General features: G+C 42.5%; 2 protein-coding genes across 8 annotated transcripts in view; both read right to left on the reverse strand.

Annotated features, from left to right (window-relative positions):
* Positions 1-7,200, reverse strand: part of Strip2 (striatin interacting protein 2) — a 37,904-nt gene extending 30,704 nt beyond the window's left edge. Inside the window, exons 1-3 of the mRNA XM_034518754.2 lie at positions 6,984-7,200; positions 3,802-3,871; positions 333-407 (exon numbers count right to left, since the gene is read on the reverse strand). Of these exons, the coding sequence (XP_034374645.1) occupies positions 333-407; positions 3,802-3,871; positions 6,984-7,121 (283 nt within the window). The 5' untranslated portion in view covers positions 7,122-7,200. The remainder of the gene's footprint in view (positions 1-332; positions 408-3,801; positions 3,872-6,983) is intronic.
* A 4,886-nt stretch (positions 7,201-12,086) lies between these two features.
* The window catches only part of Ahcyl2 (adenosylhomocysteinase like 2), a 157,205-nt gene continuing 152,069 nt past the window's right edge, over positions 12,087-17,222 (reverse strand). For all 7 annotated transcript variants that reach the window (XM_034518996.2, XM_034518995.2, XM_076913593.1 and 4 more), the window contains 2 exons: positions 15,910-16,030; positions 12,087-15,362 (listed from right to left, as the gene is read on the reverse strand). In XM_034518996.2, the coding sequence (XP_034374887.1) occupies positions 15,356-15,362; positions 15,910-16,030 (128 nt within the window). In that variant the 3' untranslated portion in view covers positions 12,087-15,355. The remainder of the gene's footprint in view (positions 15,363-15,909; positions 16,031-17,222) is intronic.

A 17,222-nucleotide genomic window follows, 5' to 3' on the forward strand; every position in this document is an offset into this window, starting at 1 on the left:
AAAGTGAAACTGCCACTGAGAAAGCAGTGAAGCACCTGAGGGGACCACAGGAAAGGACTATATACTGATACTGGCAGTGGGGCAGAGGAGACAGAAGCTAAACATCAAGGACTAGGCCAGGCACAGGATTCCACTGGGCAGAAGGATGCTCAGCCTTGCTGAGCTATCCCTCTGCTTATCTTGGTTGCATCTTCCCTGTAGAAGGAATTCTGTATTCTACATGCAAGAAATGAAGGGGATGAAGAATCAAACTTTGATTTAGTCTTTCACTAGAACACACTGATTTCATGGAGGAAAATAGCACATTTCTGTGAATAAAGATATAGCATCACCTTGAGTCTTGAAATCTTCTTCAAAGCACTTTCTGTTAGTAGTAAATTCCAGGTTCTCTGTGTAGCTATATAATTCTGTAGCAGAAAGACAAAATTGTCACATTTAGAACTCCCAATGAAGAGTCTAGAGTAGAGAGCATCGCTTGAAGGAGCTGAAGGTTCCAACACATTCTTGTGTCCAATTTAATCGAGAGCCAGTCTCCTCTCTTTCGGAACAGTTAAAAATAGCCTTGTGTGTCCCTGGGTGATTAAACTATCAAACCTGTCCTCCTGCCAGATGGCTGGCAGCAGAGAAGGAAGCCAGCCTTCGACATTTGGAAAGGGCCAGGCAGAGGGCTGAAGTACAGAGGGCTTATAATGTCACTTCTGCTTCTTAGGGCTGCAGTCCATTCTGCCCCACCAAACAGTCTAGAAACAGCCTAACTTTAGGGTTAGAGAAGGGCAACACAACTCAGGATCTTGGAGGCAAGATTCTATGCTGTTTAGGAAGCCAGGACAGGGACTAAACACACACACACACACACACACACACACACACACACACACACAAGTTGGGAGCCAGTTTGCCAGTTTGCTCTCTTTGAAGGGTACAGAAATTTAGGTTCCTACATATGATCACCTGGGCAGATGATGTGGCAAGCTGTGTGGAAAGCACCTAGGGTTGCTAAAAAAAATAAAAATTAAAATTAAAATAAAATAAAATAAAAAAAATCTACTACTGCTGAGCATAACCTCTGACTATGAAACAGGGTAACAATGTCCCTGCGCCTGCAGCAACCAGAACATCACTCTACACCCTCATTTTACAGAAGATGAACTAAAATCAAACAGATTATCTCAAAATATATTCCACCTATACCATAAAGCAACAGAAATTTACTTATTCGACAGGCAACTAAGCTAAAGGCTGAGAATTACTTGGAAGTTAGAATTCTTAAATCTTGTGTTTCAGAATCTGGGGGTGGCCAGGAACAAATCTCAACTTTAAAATTTAAATATGTTAACCATTAGTTCATTAATGTTAATGTAAGTATATATGTATATTTTTATATGTGTATGTATTTATTTATTTAGACCAGAAGAGTCAGGAAATACTAGTCAGAGAGGTAAATGGTGCTGAAATTTGTCCTTATTTTTAAAGTGTTAGATAATGAAATTTCACTTACAGATAATCATAAGGTAAATTTAAGATCCCCATGTATCTTCTATTCAGATTAAACAAATATAACATTTGTCATCTTTGCTTTAGACTACTCTCCAGTATTATCTCTTTCTCTGGAAGTATTTACTATCATAAATTTGGTATGCATTCCACACATGCCCATTTTAAAATTTTTACTACATTTGTATGTGTCTATAAACAATATACCAGGGTAGGTATATGCAGAGAACCCCGATTCATTTCCCAGCACTCATATTCTGGCTCCCAACTATCCATGACCTAGGTCTAGGGCACATGCATAGTACACATATATGAATGCAGGCTAAACATTAATATACATCAAATAAAATAAATCTAAAACAGATTTCAAATGTATCTCTGATCCTGTTCTATCTTTAACCGTAACATTATTGTGATTGTACAGTTTCTTTTGTCATTGCTTCTTTGCCTCTATTCTGCTTTTGGGCATTTATTCATACTGAAGTATGCTGATACAGATCAATTATATTAATGGCTATATGCAGACCAACTACACTTACATGCTAGTTTATGTATTCCCCTGCAGATAGGAATTTTAGGTTGTTTTCAACTTTTCATAATTAAAAACAAGGCTGAAATAAACACTTTCTTGTGCCCAAGTATAAAGTTCTTTAGACTGAACATCTAGGAATAAAATTACTGGGTCATAATATGTGCACATCTTCAACTTTATTAGATATGACCTAATTGCTTTCCAATTTTATACTTTGCACCTTCATACTGCTACACATAGCTATGTGGAAAATTGTTCATTAGGCCTTTGAAGTTTTTTTAAACATTTAATTAATTAGATAATTAATTTTGTATGTATCTGTATGGGTATGAGTGCCATACGGCACATACAGAAGTCAGAAGATAACCTGTGTGAGTCAGTTCTCTTCTTCCACCACCATCTGAGTCTGAGATGCAAACTCAGGCCATGAGTTGTGACTATGGCCTTACCTGCTGATCCATCTTGCCAGCCTTTAAATTTTGCAGTTTAATGGTTGTGAAATAATATCTTGTTTTTTAAAATATTTTTTCTTCATTAATTAATAAATTTGGGCTGGAGAAATGGCTTAGCAGTTAGGAACACTGGCTGCTCTTCCAGAGGACCTGGGTTCAATTCCCAGCACTCACACGGCAGCTCACTCTGTCTGTAACTTCAATTCTAGGGGATCCAACACCCTCACACAGACATACGTGCAGACAAAACACCAATGCACATAAAAAAATAAAATGAAAAAAAAAAAACCCTTGAATATCTTTTCAGACAGACACACAGACACACAGACATACACACGCAAACTCTTTTGTGGTTCTGTGAATTCAACAGCCTCATACATGTCCCTTCATATATCTATTGAATTCCTGATTTTCTTTCCTGTGAGTTCTTATTCTTCGTCTACTTCTCTGTCAGATTAGTCATCTCTTTTTTGTTTATCTCTTTCTTTCTCTACAGATTCACATTCTAGATTCTGGTCCTTTGTTCATTATTAAACCTCGCTATTTCTGTCACTCACTGCAAAATTTATTCCCTGTGCTTATTCACCAGAACTTCTGCAAAATGTTTGTCTTTTTATCTGAAAAATCTTGTCTCAAAGTGTCATTTCCATGTGACAGAATATTTAACTTTCACACCATCTCCACCCAAAACTCATTTATTAATAACTAGCATTCATAGCACGTGTGATACGGAGGCCCTCGATGTGAGGAGATCACGTTTGCCCTAGTCTAAAATTCCAGACAGGAAGAAGCAGCCCAGAATTGAGAAAAGAATGTAATCATTTAACCCCAGCTCACGAATACCTACAGCAGAGCTTGACCATGACTGGTGTAGGTGATGTGTCCAGCCTTACTCAGCCAGCCAATTACCTGTAATCTCCTTCAGCTGTGGCTGGAATTTTAATAAGGGCAAGTATTAGGAGAAGGAATAAGGATGGGTAGACAGAGACAGAGTGTGATTTTAAAATAAAGGTGGAAGAGAGAATAGACATGCAAACACAGCGATTATAGGAAGAGAGAGGTGATTTGAGAGCAAATCAGTACAGTAAAAGAAAAAGAATTACTAGGAAGGAGGAACAGACTGAACAAATGAAGTCTACTATGATCAAGAATTCACAGGAGATATGAAAGAGTCACTTGTGTTGGGTTGGGGAAAGGAAGATAATAACAGCCCTTGTTCACTAGCTCTTTGATAGAGCCAGACAAGCTCTCAGGGGATATTATAGGCCTGTTCTCCCTCCCCTTGAGCATATTCCCACTCACTACTGACCCATCTATTCATACCTGACAATTCTGCTGCATGTCCGTCTGCATCTCCATATTCAAACTCCAGAGTAGGGCAGTCCACAGAGCCCTATAATAGAGAAAAAATTTCTGGTAATGGGAAAAGAGGTTGCCAAAGAAAGAATATACTTCAATTTCATTTTTTTTTCAAAAAAACAAACAAACAAACAAACAAACAAAAAAACAGAAAGGGGCCAGATGGGGGTGAGAAGATTCCTGGAACAATAACTTGCAGTTTGGTATTAATGAAAAAAAAAAAAAAAAAAAAAAAAGGCTGTGCTCAGGCTTAGTGGTCCATGCCTTCAATCCCAGCACCTGGGAGGCAGTGATAGGCGGATCTCTGAGTCTGAGGCCAGCCTGGTCTACACAGTGAGTTCCAGGTGACAGCCAGTTCTATACAGAGAAACTCTATCTTAAAACAAACTAAAACTGGCTGTGCTAAGAGGGTGGTGACTCTCAGAACACAGAGCTCTATACCCACCCAAGCCCATACCCTGTCTATGAGCTTCTTCTATTTGGTTGTTTCTGATTTACACCTTTTATTTAAAAATTAGAATCTTAAATATAAACACCCCCAAGTTTAGTCATTCTAGCAAATTATCAACCAAACTTAAAAGGAGTAATAGTAACCTGAGTTTGCAGTTGGCCAGGTAGAATTGTATACAACCTAGGAACTTCAGTGGTGGCTTGCACATGAATTGGGGGCAATCTTGTGTGTGCACTAACTCTGGGCAATTCGTGTCAGAATTGAATTTATGTGTAGGACATTCAGTTGGCATCAGTAACTATTGTTGGAAAATGCTCAGTTTTCTCACCCATAAAAGAGGACAATAGTAAGACTTTCTTCACTGGGTCATTGTAAAGACTAAGAGTTAAGTACTAGAAATGCCCTTAGCATATATATAGCCCTCTTGATTCGTGCCAACTGTAATTCTCTTCTAGCAAAATTTTCAGGAGTTCTAGAAAAGAAAGCTATCTTTCCTAAGGACTTTCTTTACTGGAAAACAAAGATGAGAGGAAAAGTAGATCTGGGCACTGCAAAGATGACAGGGGACATACTGACAAGCATCTCCTTTGCCTTGGAAGGTGGAAGTAACACTAATTTTTCCAGCAAGGCTTTTGTAGACAATGAGCCCAGACAGAGACGATTACTGCAGTTGTTCATTTCCAAGCATGAAGACTATAATAGCTGCGCAAATTCAGGAGGTAAACAGCAGCATCAGGGGAAAACTCTGGATGTCTACACTGGCTCACTGGCAAAGGCAACACTATGAGAGCCTTTTCCTGAAGGAGGCTGTGACAGGTGGGGATTGTGCCTCTACTTCAGAAGGGAGATCCAGCCTAAACTCTGTGGTCATTTATTTGCATACTGTGTCTCTCCATCCTTCCTGGAATGCTAGCTCTAGGTCAAAGACACTCCTGCTTTATTCACTGACATCATTAGCACCTAGTAACTTCATGGCTAGCCCCTCAAAATATATGATCAAGAGCAATGTTTCACTTCCTCTGTTTTGTGCTGCCAAGATATGAACAGCTCTCCTCCAACATGCCCTCGCCACAACAGACCTCTGAAACCATGAGCCAAAATTAATCTTTTCCTTCACTGAAAAACAGACCAATGTTTCTCTTGAGGAAGGAGGTAAAAGGTACTTCTAAAAGAAAATTCCCAGCAAGGAAACCTTGTCTGTGCAAGGTGGTGACTTTGGGGACAATTTCCCCCTCTCCACTTTTACCTTTTAGAAAACAGGAACTGGGGGTGAGAACTTAATGGCAGTGTGTATGCTAGTTTTGTTCTCTGCACAACAAGTAACCAAATAGATAAATTAATCACTTTGGAAACTGTGAAATATTATTTAAATGAATCACCTCAGACTAGGACTCCCTCTGCCCCTTAACAAGAATGATGACAGTTATATAAGTACTGACCAATTAATTACATGAACTGTTGTAAAGGCTTTATGTTCGATTATCTCAACCCTCTGAGTTATGCAGTAGTAACCCCGTTTTACAAAGCCACACAGATAATAAATGGAGGCACTCAAACAAACAAACAAACAAACAAACAACTGGCCTACAAGACACTGAAACTTGGTGGTCTTGGCCACTCACTCTGTCTGCCAAGTGTCTGATCTAAGGAGAGTTGGTTTTCTCTCTTTTACCTTTTATCTCTAGATGACCAGACCCCCTTTCTGGTGCTGAGGATCAATTTAGAATCTTTCGTAAGCTATGCAAACCCTCCACTTCTGAGCCACATCTCCCAAACCTGTGTCTTCTTAAGTAGTAAAATGAAAGGTTAGGCTGTGGTAGCATACACTGTAATCCTAACACTTGCAAAACAGAGGCAGGAGGATCAGGAGTTCAAAGCTCTCCTCAGCTACACTGAGTTCAAGCCCTACCAGTGAAGCCCTGTTGTCAATAGCCTTTGCCCTGGGTTGTCTCTAATAATTAAATTAAGATGAAATCTAATCAAAAAAAGGCCAAACCAGATGACCTTCACAATCCCTTCCACACACATTTCGTTCCCTTGAGTCCCTGCTCGGATGTAGTTTTGCTCTTGGTTGATAGATGGAATATGGCTAGATAAGATGTGGGGGAATAATAATAAACCATTCCTTTCCATGTCCTAGTTAGATTCTTTTTCTTTTTAAGAAGAGGAGGAAGATATTTAAATAGCCATCCCTCTTGCTGCATCCTGGGACAGCTGCACTCAAAGGTTGCCCTGGTTTATGTCTCTTTTAACCCTCCTAGAAAGGGGCGAGCTGTTCACGGAAGGCGCTCTCTAAGCCACCGCCATCACCCCGAGGGCAGGAGATGGCAAGGGAAGGCTGGTGCTCCAGTCCGGTCTGGTCCAGTCTAGAGCCAGTTGCTGCAGTCAGAAGTGGGAGGGCGTGCTGCCCGCCTGCCCGCCCTACCCTCCCGCGGCGAGCTCGGGCTCCCGCCCCTCCGTCCAGTCCCTGCACCTCTTCCCGCTGGCTCCCCATCAATACACCGGGATCCAAATTCCGGCTTCACCCGGCGGCAGCTGTCAAGTATCTGGAAAGTATCTGTTACGCTCTTCGCGCGGGTTAGGAAAACCGCAGGCCAAGCTAGAGAGCGGGCGACCCGCAGCGGGAAGGGAGCGGCTGTGGGCCGCTTCACCTCAGCCGCCGCTTCCCGCTGGCGGATATCTCCGGGTTCCTCACCTCCGACTCCCGCCGCTGGTTGCGGAACGCTTCCCGGCCCTTGGGCACAGCCGGCTTCCCTTTGCCGCCGTTGCCATTGCCGTTGCCGTTGTCATTAGCAGGAGAGCCGGCGGGCCCCGGAGCCGCGGGGTCGTCCATGCCTGGAAGGTTCCCTTCAGCGGTTCGCCTCAGCGGCTCCCTACCGCAGCTCCAAGATCTCTGCCCGGGGCGACCCCGCCACAGCGCGCGCCCGGAACCAGGCCCTGCCCCCTAAACTCCGATTGGCTGTAGCTACTCTCTGTGGCCCCGCCCCCACGATGCGATTGGCTGATCAGCCAGCTGGAGGTGGGGGCTCTTTCAAGGAATATTTTCCCCACGAACCCCCGGCATTTTTATTGCTCTGTTGCTGGTAGCCTGAGACTAGTAGGCTCCACGTCTTGCTTCACGATTCGAATCCTGGACCCTGAGCTCAAGGCAGCTTAGCTTCGTGCTACATGCTCCTTTCAGTGCTGTCCCACATAGCGGCCTTTTCCTGAGAGCCCTAGTCTCCACCCCTGTTCCAACGCACCTACGTTTAGGCATTGTCATAGACCCGGACCCCCCATCTAGGCTGCTGCATGCCCCTAACATCCCTCTTTGTCGCAGAGAAGGGTTGGCCTTCGGGATAGCCTGAGCCACCACACCACAAACTTCTCCTCTCTGGAAGCTCTCTGAAGAGAACTCTTGGCGGGGAGAATGGGAGTTGAGAGAGGGAAGTAATTGAAATCCCTGATGCCCTTGAGGGGTTGCTCCCTGTCATTTGTCCCCAGCTCTGTGGGCGCCTTCTTTGTGGTGCGAATAGATAGCAGGTTCCCACCCTCACCCGCTATTCTTTTTTTCCCCTTTCTAAAACACTCCTAATCTAAGCCTAAAATCTTGAGTTGGATCCCAGGGACCTCACATGGTGGAAGGAGATAATGAACAGCCAAAAGTTGTCTTCTGACACATGATCTCCACACATGTTCCTTGGTGCCCTCTCCTATTCCCACATATACCAACGAATACATATTTAAATTAAGAAGAAAAAAAATCCCCTACACCTTAAGAGCTAAAGGTAACCGGAAGGTAACCGGACAGTTGAAAACTGTGGATTCGGTCCTCTCCTGATAATATTTAAATATATTGACAGGTATGGCTTGACGATGAATGAAAGGAATGCGAGGGACCAAATTGCTACAGTAACCCATGGCAGTAATCATTGAGTTGGGACAGTGCCAAGCATTTCAAGTGTTTTCTGGGCACCACACCTCTTTCTGACAGTTTTTTTTTTTCACACATCCAATTTTTTTTTAAACTAATGAGGAAATCCTGAAAAGTAGAGAACACCAAAGTATTATATTGAGGCTTGTCTCAGGATAGTAAGTATGCTGCTCTATAGAAGAAACTTCCGTTCTCTCGGTTTACTACAGTCTCTGTGTTTCAATTGCTGTGATAAAATCCATGACCAAAAGTCACTTGGGTAGGAGAGGGTTCATTACTTAGGGAAGCAGAAGCTGCGGAGGAATGCTGCTTACTGTCCCTCCTCGCTTTCTCAACCTGCTTTTTTATACAGCTCAGTGGTGGCAATGCTTACAGCGAGCCAGGCCCTTCCACACCAACCATCAAACAGGAAAATGCCCCATGAACTTGAACACAGGTCAATCTGCTGGGGCGTTTTTCTTCAATGGAAATTCCCTCTTCCAAAATGACTCTAGCTGGTGTCAAGTTCACACAAAACCACCCAGCACAGCCACTGCTTTTTAAGATGACCCTTTCATCTCTAGTTTTTTTTTTTTTTTTTTCCTTTGACCCTCCTTACTGTATTAGGTGTGTTGCTATTAAACCAACTTTGCTGGGATCCCAAACTGTAGTATTGTATTCTCTTCAAACAATGGAATTATTTTTCCTTTCCTATATCTTAGGGATAATTCCGATCTTTTTAGACATGGTCTCACATTGCAGCCTAGAACTATGTAGCTAGCCAGGCCTCCAACTCATGGTAATTCTTCGTTATCCCCAAGTACTCAGATTCCAGACATGAGACATTGTATACACCTTAACCCCATTTCTTTAAAAAAATGTATTATTTATTTATATGAGTATTTTGTCTGTGCACCAAATGCTTCCTGGTGCCCATGGAGGCTAGAAGAGGGAGTTAGATGTCCTGGGATTCAAGTTACAGATGGTTGGGAGCCACCATCTCAGTTCCTCTGCAAAAGCAATTTGTGGTTTTAACCACTGAGCCATCTCCCCAGGCCTTCAACTTTCTTTCTTCGGGGGAGGGGGACGTCAACAAAGACTATATTCCTTGGAAATTTCTGGGTACTTTTCATGATCCCCAGCATGTCACCTGTCCTCCATTGCCACTCATACTCCATTGTGGATGTAAGCTTCTGTGGAGGGCCAAGCTTCACTGTGATTTTTCGTTTATTTTTTTCTTGAGTCTCAGTCTCATGTAGCTCAGGCTAGCTTGAGACATGGTTTAACTGAAGATGACTTTGAACTCCTGATCTTCCTTTCCCCAGAGTTCTGGGATTACAGGAGTGCACCACCGTGCCTGGCTCTTTGTTGGCTTTTGCATACCACATTTCTGTATATGTAACACAGGGGTTCACAATCTATGGGCTATTAACATTTGGACAGAAAAATTATTTATGGGAGTGTCCATGTAACACAGGGGTTCACAATCTATGGGCTATTAACATTTGGACAGAAAAATTATTTATGTGTTTTAAGCTGTTCAGTAGAGCTTTTGGCTGTCCCCAGAAGATGCCAGCAGCATTTTCCTCTTCGTTATGACAACCAAAAATGTCTTTAAACACTGCAATCTGTCCCCTGGGGAGCAAAAATCTCCTGTTGTAATACCTTGACTTTGTAAACAACCTCATGTGAATTTCCAAGAAAGCCTTTGGCTCAAAGCACAAACTATTTGATTTTTCTGGGTATAATTTGTTAAAACTCTTAAAAATGTACAATCTACATTAAAATTCACAATCCATGCCCAGTTTATCCTTGCTTTAGTGTGACACGCTTGCTATACATACATAGCACAGCTCACTGGGTTTCTTACTAAAGAGTTCATTGTCTATCTCTCCTGTACCTGTCATCTTAAGCAGTGACACTTAGGAATCTAGGACTGATAGTCCCAGAAATGATTCTCTTGTGAATCCAGCCAGTCAGTAATGTCCTCACAGGGTCTCATTTTGAGGCCTTCCTTTTCCTGCTAATCCCTAGGACAGAGGGCAAAGAGCAGAGACTGATGTTTGGACTAGGACTGAGGTCCTCTTACCATGGCTTCTATCCAAAGGCAACTGCTGAGCCTAGAGCTCCATCTGGCTTTGCTTTTGGAGATGGGACTTGAGAATTTGAAGCTTTCAAAGAATCAGAATGTAATCTTTGTCTAGTGAATGGTAAAGCAGCAAAGATTGGACATCTATCTGCTCAGTATAAGCCCAGATAGATATTCAGAACTTGTCATGAAGAGGAAGGTGTCTGGGGGAAAAAACTGGATGAAATCATAAGAAACTTAAATCAACTGAAAACTTTGAAACTGTAGGTCATTCAGCTTATTTACCAAAGAGTAACAATCATGAATACCCCTGGACACAGAAGCAACCAGAAGTGCAGATAATGGGAGAAGTGGGAGATAATGTCAGGCTGGTCTATGCTGTCAGTATTTTAAAATCTGTACTATTAGAGCTGGTACAGATGGATCAGTGGTTAAGAGCACTTGATGCTTTTCCAGAGAACCTGAGTTCAGTTTCCAGTACCTACCAGGTGGCTCACAACCACCTGTAGGTAGTTCTGGCTTCCACAGGCACCTGCACTCACATGTACATACCCATACACAGATATATAACTTAAAACTTTTAAACAACAATAATAATAATAAAAAAACACCCTACACTATACTACCAAATTCCTCTGTCCCAAAACTCAGGTCTTTACTTCCAAACTTAGGCTTCTGATGGAAGGTTGATGGTAAAAATAGGAATAATTAGTCATAAAACACACTCCTTTCTCCATTTAAGCATGCTAATTTACAAAGGTAAAATACTTCATTAAATAGATGGTACCTGGCACTGAGACAGCTTAAAAATACGTTGCAGAAGTCTTCAAGTGCTGTGTTTTCTAGACTAGTAGGCAGATGCAGCAGAGGCTATAAAGAACCCTAGTCTGAAACCCAGAACTGGAGGTTATGCAGAATTGGTGTGCACTAGTATCTTTAAGTGTATCTCCCCTTCCTTTTCTTTTCTTTCTTTCTTTCTTTCTTTCCTTTCTCTCTCTCTCTCTCTCTCTCTCTCTCTCTCTCTCTCTCTCTCTCTCTCTCTCTCTCTCTTTCTTTCTTGAGTATATTGCAGTACCAGCAGAGGGTGTTGGATCTCTAGGAGCTGGAGTAACAAACACTGGTGAGCTAACTTATGGGTGTTAGGAATTGAACCTGGGTCACCTGAAAGAACAGCCAAAACTCTTAACCACTGGGTTACCTCTCCAGTCCTACTTTAAGTAGTATTTTTTTTTTTTAATACAACAGGCTAATAAGACGTTAACATAGATAAAAGAAATACACAGTTCCCAAATTATCCCTAATGGCTACCCTACCAAAGGTTGAGGCAGAACAAGCAACTGCAGTCATATTTTAGTTACCGATTTAAAAGATAAATCTCTATCTGGCCCCTTTCTCTTTTTCTCCTTCCTTCCTTCCTCCCTCCCTCCTTCCCTCCCTTCCTTCCTCTTTCTTTCCTATGGCTGGATACAGTCAGACTCCAGGCAACACAGTGGAATTGGATGACCTAGATCCATGCTTTAGAGTTTTTTTTATCTTAATCTCAGAGTTGTCACCTCCTCAAGGTTGTGGTTCAGAGGTGTGTTCCTTATACACATAGCCAGGTGTGGGTCAAGGAGGGGTGGTGGGGGAGGATATTTGTTAGCAGTGTCTCAGTGTAAAACAAGACTCTCAGGGTGATGGTCAAACACACCTACACAACACATCAGCTTTTCACATCTTCATCCTACGGCAGGTAGCCTTGTTATTTTTTTGTCCACATACTTCTCACCTCTGAATTCATAGTTCACATAAGCAAGTGGTATTCTCAGGACACAGACCAGTTTTAAGAATACTTTATTTTTTGAGATTACATAGTCATTATTGCTGATCTAATACAATCACTTAGACATAAAGATTTCCAAGAGCTTCTCAGAACTGGTGATCCTTAGAGGCTTCGATCCATTCAGTAAGATGACAGTAAGAACTAGATGATTATTTATATAGATATGTATGTGTTTTACATATATATGCATATATATATATATGTTTAGACTTGTCAATGTCAATATATAATTTGCTGGTGTTACCTATTTTCTTCCCATAATTTTCCTTTATTAAAAAAGCTTAATGCAACAATGCATTCTGATTTTTTTTAAAACCATGACAAAGTTAATTCTGAGGAAACCACAGGAGCAGCAATTTCAGATCTGTTCAGAGAAAAGCCAAGCAGCAAAAAAAGCTTTGCAGGAGTGTGTGGCCATGGGGAGCCTTGCTCTCCCAGGAGAGTAACATGAGGAGGGAGGAGGGCAGAGGGAAGGTAGATTAGAGGCATTTTGTTTAACAAGAAGAAAAAGGAAACAATATTTCCACTAAGACAGCAAGAAGACCTTGAAGTAGCTCAAAGTCATTGTAGATAAATGGCATATTTCCCCTCTGCCCAGGGCCACATAACCAGAGACAGCCTTCTTTTTTTGTCTCCTGTAGCTAGAGTGCTTGTAAGAGGAAGAGTTGGAATAAGAAGCCATCTGCTCTTATTCCAAGGTTAGAGAGAACAATGATTTGGTTCCAGTATTAGGACAGAACCTGGGTGGGAGTCCTGGGCTACCTTTTATCTCTCTTCCCAACTCTCCACAAGCCCGAAGTACTGGGGATTTGCCCCAGGGCCTGGCACATGCTAATCAAGTGTCCTATCACTGACTTACATCCCTATTTCTGGCTACTTTCTTAATGGTTGATGACACAGAAGTCTCCAGAGAGAAGGGAATAAATGTCATCTGCAACTCATAGGCAGATACCTCACTATGGGCAGCCAGGTGCAACATAACTTAGAAACCCATGTTGCCCCTTTTCTATTTGGAGCAGATCTCTTCACTATGGTGTGGCAGGGTGTACTGTGTAAATACCAGCCATAGGAAGCTCCATAGAGAGCCAGGCTTTGCAGAAAATCGCCAGGTTATGATTTGGGGCCCAAGCCAGATACCTGCCTAATGGAATCTGCTCTGGACATAAGATGAGGCACAGAGATACGAATTTTTGCTAAACAGATCCAATTAAGAGGCCAGGCATGGTAGCAGATGGCTTCAGGAATCCAAGGAAGGAGGACTGCCATTACTTTGAGTCCAGCCTGGGTTGCAGAGTGAGACAACAACAACAAACCCCAACAACAACAAAAAAACAAAACAGAGGTGGTAGTGGGAGAGTGATGCATTCTATTAATAAAGAAATCAGAATGAGGCAAACAGAATTGACTATCACGGTGAAATCTTCAGTGTTTATGATCCTCCTTACACAACAGAATACAGCAACAGATGATGCCCTGTGAAGAGTCCATCTTCTGGGGGTGAGCCAGAATGGATATCACTTCATAAGGCAAACAGCCACCTACTCAAGTTCTGTTTCCCTATCTTAGAAATTAAGGACACTTCCAGACTAGCTTCCAGGGCACACACAAAGACCAAGGGACAGTGGAGATGGTGGAGCCAGGGGAGATGATCTAGATGAAGGTTTCAGTGATTCTAGGTGTCTTCTGTTTGAATGACCTTGATCTTGAGACTTTGAAGCAGAACAACGCAAGAGATACATGGGAGACAGACACAAAACTTCTAAATAGGGAGGGCCATGAGAGGGACTCATTCAACTCAAGATTCCTAGGGTCACTCCAGGTTTTAATTCTTGAAACCAACTGATCCCAGTGGAAATCTCAAAACCATCCAGTCCATCTCCACAGAATATCCAACTCTTGGGTAGAATGAGAAGCTTCACACTGTTTACATTACTATTTTATAATGCTGGAGTTACTTAAGAAACTCTCTGAAACAGAATCCTTAAACAGAATGGGCCAGATCATAACGATACGGCAGCAGTAAAGAAAGATAAGCTATCAGGTTGCAGATCTCACTCTCACCAAGGCCAACAGCCAAAGGGAGGAATGTCTGATGAGGTTCAAACTAGTGCCTCACCCCTTTCCCTAGTTCCCAGTGGCTGAGCATGGGGCCTTATCCATGCCAGGCAAGTGCTTTACCACAGAGCTAACCTCCAGCCCTCGAACAAGGTTTCATCATCTGGACACACTTTATATCTCCTGTCTTCTGCAGCCAGGCTGCAAAGTCTTTCCTGGAAAACAGACAGACTTGCTTCTTTAGGATATTAAGCTGTACCCCACTCTAAAGTCTCAAGCTCCCAAACCTGTAGCAAACATCTTTGCCAACTCAGTTCCAGAGGTCATTTCAGGCAACAACAGAAGCACTATGGGCTCTTCTGGAGCTTTCCTTCTCTGACAGTGCCAGGCTAGGGGGCCTCCTAGGAAACAGTCCAGTTAAACGGGAAGGCAGCAGAACTACGGGTCCAGTGGAGCTGGCTGACTACTTCCTGAGCAGAGTTTAGAAGGGTTAGAAAGGAAAACAAATGACTGGCCAACACCAGAGCTGTTAAGATCGTGGAGTCACAATCCTCTTAGAATCAGAAAGCATTGAAATGGACTTAGTATTCAAGGAAGAAGAAAGGAGTCCTGGGTAAGAGAAGAGATCCCAGTAGGCACGGACACAGGCACAGCTGAGTTCTTGGTGCAGCTTACAAGACCTTACCACTCCTGCCTCACCAGCCTTTTTATAAGGAAGGCAGTGATAGTAACTATCAAGGTTGAGAATTCGGGCCTTGTTAATTCAGTGGCTTCCAAAAAGGCCTCACCTGGGAAAGGACCAAAGCTTTGAGAAAGGCAGCTGCTGAAATTTATTCCAGAAAACCCTAAGTAGCAAGGAGTCTGGCATCCCTGAACTAACTCCTGAGCCTGGAAAGAGAAATGGCCATTGCTGAGGACTCCATTCATGGGCGATCATTTGAAGGCTGCACTAGGAATGGTCGGCCCACTTCTTTCCTTCCTCAGCCTGTCCTCTGTGGCTCTCACGGCCCAGGAGTAGTAACCACACTCTGGGCCAAGGCTACAGGCACAGGATTCTAGATTTTAATAAATAAATAACCTAACACATAAGATGAGCACGGCGGGCAGCTCTGATTGGAGAAGCAGCTTGCTGGGTTCTTCCTTGGATAGTAGTGGAGAAAAGGCTTGGTTCTATTCCTTAACATGTCTTCTGGCTTGCATTACAGGAACTTAATACCTAGAGGGAAAAAGAAAGTTGAAACTGATGTTATCTGCTGGTGGGGCTGGAACATAAGGAGCCTGCCTAAAGGTGTAATAGAGAGACAAGGGCTTTTCTAGTGTATATGGTAAGCATAGATATCTGTGGCTCTTTTTCATACCAGTGAAAAAAGGCCATGGGCCATCAGGAAGGCTCAGTGGATAGAAGCACCTGCCACCAAACCTGGCAATCTTCCCAGGACCCACAAGGCAGAAGGAAAGCTTACTCCCCCACAGGTTATCCTCTGACCTCCACACGTGCAACCAGGACACATGCATCGTGAACATGCACCCACCTCCACCTCCACACACAATCACAAAATAAACAAAAAATGTAATTTTAAAAGGCTAGTATTTATGGGGTTTGGGGTGGGGGGAAACATCAATGTTTAAAGAAGATCTCAGAATATTCTGAGGTGGGAGCCATGAAGGAAATGTGCAGTTTTTTTCTGAGATCTGAGGGTCAGCAGTACTCTGGGAGCTCTTCTGCTCCCAGCCTTCTCTGATTTCCTGGGAGCCCAAGGTACCTGTAGTAGTTAGGCTTGAAGGGTCCATTCTTGTTGAGTCCCAGATACTTGGCTTGTTCATCTGTCAGCTCTGTCAGGTGGGCATCAAAGGTGGGCAGGTGTAGGCTTGCCACATACTCATCTAGAAAGATCATAGGATAAGAATTCATGCTTCCTATCTGGTTGTTCTCCTCAAGATAGGCCTTACAAAATTGGAAGACATGTTGTAGTTCTTGGAGGTGATGGAAAATAGTTGACTTTTGCTCTCAGGTCCTCAACTCTAAGGCATGATTGGCTTTAGCTTCAAGTCCAGGGACTTGATTTCCAGTAACTCTTACCACCCTGAAGCTTTTTACCCAGAAAAGGAGGAAATGATGGGACATCACAGGACTTATAAATGGGAAACTCAACCTTTAGTTTTGCCTTGATATCTATACTACTCTATACTAGAAACACTAAATATAAGTCTAGAAAAATTAACACCCATGGAAACTGGGGGAGGAGCTAGGAATATATGCTTTGCTTTAGTCATTTTATACTTTTGAATACACTGTATTTACAGCTTCATTATACAAAGAGAATATAGACTGCCCTATTCATTTTATTCATCCCACACCCTTCCAAACTGTGGGTTTTTTTTTTTTTTTTTTTTTTTTTTTTTTTTTTTTTTTTTTTGAGACAGGTTTTCTTTATGTAACCCTGTCTGTCTTGAAACATACTATGTAGACTAGGCTGGTCTTGAACTCACAAGGTCCACATGCCTTTGCCTCCTGAGTACTGACTGGGATTAAAGACCTGTGCCATCATACACCATACCAGACCCATCCAAACGGTATTAAAGGGACAATATAGCAACTTGTAACAGCAAAACCAGAGCTGATTTATTGAGTTTATAAACACAAAGTATCACCTTAGGTGCCTGAGATAAGCTCTTTGAAAATTTAAAACATTTTAGTGTTTCTATTGTATCAATCACCCACATAATTAACTCTTAACTGGAACCTATATCCCTTAAAAGAAGAAGCTATTTAGCATCTTAGAACTGGAATAAGTCAGATATCACAAGGCCAGAGATATTCTTTTTTTGGGAGAATACTTTCCCCCTCCTTTGCGATTTTTACATACATGCCTTAAAAGAGAAAATCTTTAAAATTCAATTGGTAGGCCAGGCATGATGGGACATGCTGTAATCCCAGACAGGAAACAGGAATGAGTTCAATGCCAATCTTGACTACATTGTGAAACCCTGTCTCAAAGCATACAATGTGATGCAATGCAATAGGCCCTAACGAAATAATTCGCAGGTAGGTATTCCAAATCACAACAAAATGCAA

The sequence above is a fragment of the Arvicanthis niloticus genome, chromosome 15 (assembly GCF_011762505.2).
Source record: "Arvicanthis niloticus isolate mArvNil1 chromosome 15, mArvNil1.pat.X, whole genome shotgun sequence".
Lineage (NCBI taxonomy): Eukaryota > Metazoa > Chordata > Mammalia > Rodentia > Muridae > Arvicanthis > Arvicanthis niloticus.